Genomic DNA, 6724 nt, shown 5'->3' on the forward strand with positions numbered 1-6724 from the left:
ATGGAAACACTTTTTTCTTACAATCATCAGCAGCAGTGAGTAGAACAAGAACATGTTTGTTACAAGAAAATTGGAGAAAATGCTCCACTTGTATCAAGGAAACGGGTGTACGAATTTGTGACAAGTGAAAAGGGATGGTATAGTGTCACGCAGAGCGACTGGTTAGTGTTCATTAAAGTAGCTCTAAATGGTCACCCAGTAATTCAGTTGCTGTTACTACTGTTCATCGAACGACGAGATCTGACTCGGTCCACTTTTTCTGTCTGAAAAAAAAGAAACGAAAGTATGTGGAAAAAAGAATGCAGATAGCCGTCACTATCAGCATAACAATGTCAGCATTGGCACTGATGTTATCAGGGTAAAAGAACCAACTGTCGTTTTTTTTTAATTACCTCTCTAGTCCCTCTCGTAAGCGCTTGTAGATCCAGCAGCACAACTCATGTAAATTAAAGACTGGACATAAATGGGTTACCAGCAGTCAACTTTCGCCCCCCCCCCAAATCGTCTGTTGTAATCGCCTTCAAACACATATTGGCTAGTAAAATCGTATCAATAAAGTATCTCATTAAACAAGGTGTGTGCGGCGATGTGAATATCGCTCACTGCACCTGGTTGGAAACGGCGAGTTATAGCTGCTAGTCGACTTTAGCGACGTTCCAGTTGTCAGTTTCTATCCAGTTGAATGAGTATCTGGAGGTGTAGGCACTTCGGAACGATTGTGGTAGGTAAGCAGTAAGACGCTTCCCGTCCAGCTTTGTTTTCTTCAAAATAAAGCTTTCAAATAAATCAGGGTTGTACGGAATCACCATTGTTGAACACCGATAACATGACGACGGTGATGATGACAATAACCGATCGGTCCCCTTAACCATAGCTGCCCAACATAAGATGTTCGAGAAATTTTCTAAAATAATTCTCTCTGTAATTACTTACCAAGGAAGCATCGGTGTTGAACACTGATGTCATGGGGTCGATGATGATGATGAATCACGTACCACTGGGTGTGAGTGTATGACGAGCGCTCTAAAAGCTTCTCTACAAGTGACGTCCAGCCAGGATATCCGTTCTCTCTAGTCTTGTTCAATTTCGTCATAGATGGAATTACAAGGCAAACCCTAAGAGATATTCGAAAATCTGATGTTCAAATCGTTACTGTTGAGGACCTAGTCAACAGACCAGTTGGTCGAGCTTCACACGCTACTTGAATGCCCTAGAACCGTCCCCTAGTAAAAACTAAACTTGTCAGATGGAGACAATCCGGGAAAGTTCAGCCCATGACCCGGCAACGAAGCGTGAAAGTCCATACCAGCCAACTCAGTCGCACTGATGAATGCCATCTTCTCGGATGGCGACCGCGACTGCGCAACTTTCAATTCGTCATACTGGACAAACCTAGCAATTCGACAGGAATGGACTAATTGAGCCTTCAATGCGTGGCTCTCATTCCTCTATTTTTCTTATCACCACTGAAAGCTGCAGCAACTGGAAGCACTGCATCTCGAGGAACGGTTTGTGAGGTGAACTGAACTGAGGATCCTGTCGCCTGAAGTACGTGGATGACATAATCCCCATCTTTGAGAACGAACACGAAAGACAAGCACTATTGGGTGGACTGACCACATCAACAAGATTACTGCGCGTTCAAAATGCTTTCGAACATGCCAGCTGCAATTCAGGAAGCGTTGGAAGTTGAGAGGAATGCTACATATGCCGTAGTTGTATTGGCTTCGACGGAAGTCAATGAACGAATTTCGGAGGCCCGAATTACGTTTGCTAATTTGTGGCATTAAAACGGTATATCACTGGGCTATTGTGGGCACATGGTTCGAGTCGTCTTCAAGTTCTGGAACACTTGAGTCAGACGCCTTGTTGCAGTCGGATGGTGTCAACGAATTTCTGACGAGGCAATTAGAAATAGGTATTTGGTTGTGTAGCAGAAAATTCAGTCGCGGAAAATATCCAGCACCAAATACGGTGGCTCGGCCACGTGTTACGCATTCCAAATTACCGTCTACCGAGATGTATTGTTTTCCGTGCCTCCGAAATGACGCAAACGTATAGTTTGGTAGAAGGGATTGACGGAGATTTCGAAGAGTTTGGGTATTGTTGATGGGGTATACCTTCAAAGGTGGGGTCTTTGGTGGTAATTGGCTGGAGACATTGCAGCTAACCGATGTGTTTTTTCCAAATTGCTTGTCTGAACGCCTTAAGGTGTAGACACCTTCGAACGCTTGGAACAAGCCAGCAACAGGCCCTTCTTACATCCACCATTTCCTTCTCTTTAATTTAAGGCTTCAAATAAAACCGAATAAACTTCGTGGTTGTGCGGCAATGAAGCTTGTGTCACTATTGATGTACTGCCTCTGCCTGCCTGCAAATGGCATTCTTTTTAGCGCACAGTCCAGGAGTACGGATGGTGGCGTGGAGTTTTGCGTGGACAGCAGGATTCGGTAACTAAAGCACGCACTTGTCCTCAGCCGATGATGGAATACAACAAGTATAGAACACACGATTATCACACAGAGGGTAAACCGGTCTGTAACCGCAACCACGCTCTTCAATGCTGATGACGAACTAAAAACGGCTGACCAGTCTACGTACCTGCCGAAGGAGATCTAACGCCATCTAAATCAGTCCTCAGAAATTGGTGTTCGAAAGATCGAGTCTGTAACGCGTCGGTTCATTCAACAAACACGGACGTGAAATACGGCCTCATCAGATTAAAGAAAGCATTCAGCTGTAGCACTCTTTCAGTGTCTAGCTGCCATGCTACCCGAAGGAAGCACGAGGGCTGGGATACTGCCAGGTTGCCCAAGCCTAGACAGGGGAAGCCGAGTGGCGGAGGTCGGATTCGAACCACGGACCTTCCGGTCAGTAAATCTGCGCTCTAACCACTTGGGCCATCTCATCGGATTAAAGTTACCTACAAAGCATCTCGCGTTTTGTGGCAGCGGTGAGTGGGTAATGCTCAGGTGTGACGATGCGTCTCCTACGGACGCTGTGCAGATGAAATGACGTAGACCATCAACCATCTACCCCGACGGTCAATACGTGTTTTGAGGACTACAACACAAATAATTTCACGGCAGGCTATTTGCACAGCAGAGTGAAAGGGAGCATCGAGGCGGTAGAATTAAGTAGCGCTGAAACATGAAGATACACATCGCTTGTCTTCTGTCAAGTCGTGTAGACTCCTAGAATGGGACCTAAAAATTAATGACTATGTTCAGCTAGAACCCTCGATGTAAATGGCTTGGAGGCGTACGTGTCATTTTTCCGTCTACACACTTCTCATCATCATTATCAGCTGTAGGAACCGCGTACTTATCGTACAGTAGTTGTAGCTGCCAGTTTTGTCGGTGAACTTTTAATTGAGGAGATGAGGGGAGTTGTGCATCGAAGGCATTGTTGGACCCAAGAACAGCCATATCGTCTGCGACCTGGGCATCTGAGGAAATGCCCTAGGAGCTGACGGCCGTGATCCAACTGGGTCCATGGCTGATTTGCAATTGGTCGCCACGGGGCTACCCGATGCAAACAATTATGCTGAAAGTTCACACTGACCAGAAACAATCCATTACCAGCACACAACTGGAAGAGTCGCTCTCCGTTGCTCGACCGACCAGTATCGACTGCGAATCGACGGCCCAAATGTGATTCCAAGGAGCTCGGACAACCAACTTGGAGATTCATATCGCTAACAAGGATGATAGTGTCAGTAATTCTTGCTTGACGAATGACCCCGGATACTTCTCGAATGGAAGTATCCTTCTCAGCGTAGCCTGTTGCGACGTAACCCGACACTAAATACAATCACTGCTTTTCATGTCGAGGCATTGAGCTGGATAACCGGGGGGCGCAACGACAGCTGCTTCCTGTGATCATCATCATCGTCAGCTGTAGAAACCGCGTACTCGTCGTACAGTGGTTGTAGCTGCCGCAGTTTCGTTCACCGATGATTTGGGGGGGCGGGGTAGGTAGCTGCGCATTGCAGGCGGGAGCTGCAATCAGGATCAAATCAAGCGAAGCAGTTCAGCTGAGGGCTGTGCCGTATGTTCCGCGAGTCATCGCTTGTGGATCACCAGACACACGGAGGGAGAAATGCGAAAGAGCTGAGTTAACCTTCGCGTTTTGCAAAGCATAACCACACTTGGGTTCTGTAGGTGTGATTCAGATACACAGCATACATCAGTTGTAGAGTACGAGGTTTCAGTGAGCATTCCCTGTTTGCCACTTTGACAGAGCACGGACGTTAAAAGATCTGCGTATAAATGATCTCGTGAATTTAAGATGTAATTTTATTGTCAATAGGCAGCGCAGAGCATAACGCTCATCGGTCAGATAGCTGACAGTCAAATGACCCAGCAATATTTTTTGTGTGGTGGGAAGAGGTGTACAAATAACGGTGCGGGCAAACGATACTTACCCGTTGCCCAGGCCGAGGAAAGAGGTCTGGTTGAGGTACCCCACTTTGAGCTTTCACGCAGTCTGGTCCACAAGGCATTGGGAGGATGTAGGCTTTTGTTCGGGGACCCTTCTCCTGGCCTCCGACTCAAAAGTATGACCCCGCAAGGCTGTGGCTAATAGGGTTTTCTTTGGGGATCGTTCCCGGAGCTGATGACTCAATATTCTGCTAGGCTGCAGCGGGTTGACCTGATCCGAGGTCGCAGAGAGTAAGGACGTGCTGGTTACCTGCGTTCATACATGTAACTCATAGAATAGTACAGAACGCCTCGTAGCACGATTACTCATAGTACGGGGACTAGCTGCTTCCCTTTAGCATTTCTGACATGGGTGGAAATCGTGAAACCGAGTTCCAGCCAGTGTATCCCACAGCATTATTGCAGCACCCAAGTATATCAAGGCAGCAACTTTCGGTCGGATGACCCACTGACCTACACAAGAGTGCACGAAGCCTCAGTGGTTAGTCTGGCAGTCTCCTCGGCCTCTAGGTTGGGTGCTGGAACGTGCGTCGTGCAGGCTTCTGTGAGTCATAGGCCAACCACCCCTGCTTTGCGGTTTGGCTTTTGAGTCAAAGGCTTCGATTGAGGACCCCAATCGTTCCCGTCTTGGCCTGCGCGCCAGGACAATATTCTAGCCCAAGTAAGACCATATATCGCAAATTTACGGATAACCTCATACCATACCAGCCGTCGCGCGCTGACACTATCCGGGTCACCTTATCCACTTACGTTGCGACCTCCCTTCTTCCTCTGTGACATTCGCTCTTTCCCCTTGTTCAGTTGCCAGCGACATCTTCATAGACCTAATTTTAATAATTGACAGTTCTTTGCCCTTTACTGTCCAATGCAATACACACCGTTACCTCGGCCGCTACGGCAGCAGACGTATGGGATGCATTCTTCAAATTGCGACTTTCATCTCGCAGTCTTTATTGTTTGCACCTGGAAACAAGTCAGACAACGGACTCAATCCCAGTTGACGTGTGATCTCTTTGAGACGAGAGTCTGGAACGCGACCAGGACGCATCATCACAGCACCCTGCAACAAATAGCACGGCCCGAGCTCAGGCATGATAAGCACCTTCCAGTCCTGTCAGCTGTCGTTCATCGTACACATGTGAACACCGAGCTCAAGACCACTGTTTTTAAAGGATCCATCACAATGAACCAAGTGGTTTCGACCAAAATCTTTGTGGACTCTATTCTCTAACACGAATTATCAGGGGCTATATTGGTGAGTTAACTGGCTACAGACCGAAAAGGGACGGAGGTGTCCATTGACAGAATCGGAAAATTAACGTAGCTGACAACCTGCGCATGGCAGTGACTAACCTCATGCTGACAGTGTTGCTTGATGCTTTGAATGATCGATCGTCTTTTGTTCTCCTTGTTAGACATGTCTTCGTCAATTTGGCGCATGAGGACTTCTTTGGAAGAGGAACGGGCCACCGTTACTTGTTCTACCTTTTCAAGCTGGACAGGACAGTCGTTAAGACAACACACCCACTTGTTTTTTGGCTGCGTTCACTCGCTCCTCTAATACTTGCTGCCTCCTCTGAGCTTTCTTTTCGATATCTTCCTGAAGGTTTTCTAAAAGCTCCAGGGAGCGATTCATTGTTTTCTCTCTCTCTTGTTCGCATTTGGACATAGCCCGTCGTACATACTCCTCATTTTTGGTGCTGGTTTCCTGAAGAAAGCAAACAAGATTTCACCCAACTAAACCGGATCGGGGAAACAACAATAAAGGAATTCACTCAGTTTCAGGAACGAACTGCTACCTTTAACGCTGTCGACCGTCTTTCATCTGCTTTTGACAGACGCTCTGCAAGGTCTATCTCACACAAAACGCTTCGGTTTGGAGATTTCAACAAATTGGGAGTTCGGGGAGTTCGCGGCGTGCGTACTTTCACTTCATCAACCGGTATTTCGTAACAAATGCTGGTATTCCGGCCGGGAGACAATGCGCCCAAGTCCATTGTTAGGATCCGAACCGAACTTCAAAAACCGAACTATTTCCCGCTTGTCGCGTTTCCAAGTCAGTAAAACAATCAGCTTGCTGACGGGCTTCGTGAATTTCCATGGTTGTAGTAGGATGAACGAGCGTGTTTTAGGGTGGTCAGTCTTTCGGCTTCATGGCAAAGTCAGATCTTGAAGAAAACAGTAGGCTTGCAGATTGTAGTAATCATGGGCATTTGGTAGCCACAGCTTCAATGAAAAAGATAGTTTTTCGCTATTGCCACGACAAATACGATCATTAAAGT

The 6724-nt window shown here is 47.1% G+C and overlaps 1 protein-coding gene across 1 annotated transcript; it reads right to left on the reverse strand.

Annotated features, from left to right (window-relative positions):
* On the reverse strand, positions 1-6490 carry T265_03800 (hypothetical protein; the record flags this gene model as incomplete). The annotated part of the gene is made up of 4 exons (XM_009168371.1): positions 1-263; positions 5796-5936; positions 5971-6150; positions 6242-6490. The coding sequence occupies 4 exons, from the start codon at positions 6437-6439 to the stop codon at positions 204-206; spliced, it is 579 nt and encodes a 192-aa protein (XP_009166635.1).
* Positions 6491-6724: the final 234 nt, after the last annotated feature.

Source organism: Opisthorchis viverrini (genome assembly GCF_000715545.1).
Source record: "Opisthorchis viverrini unplaced genomic scaffold opera_v5_56, whole genome shotgun sequence".
Taxonomy (NCBI): Eukaryota; Metazoa; Platyhelminthes; class Trematoda; order Opisthorchiida; family Opisthorchiidae; genus Opisthorchis; species Opisthorchis viverrini.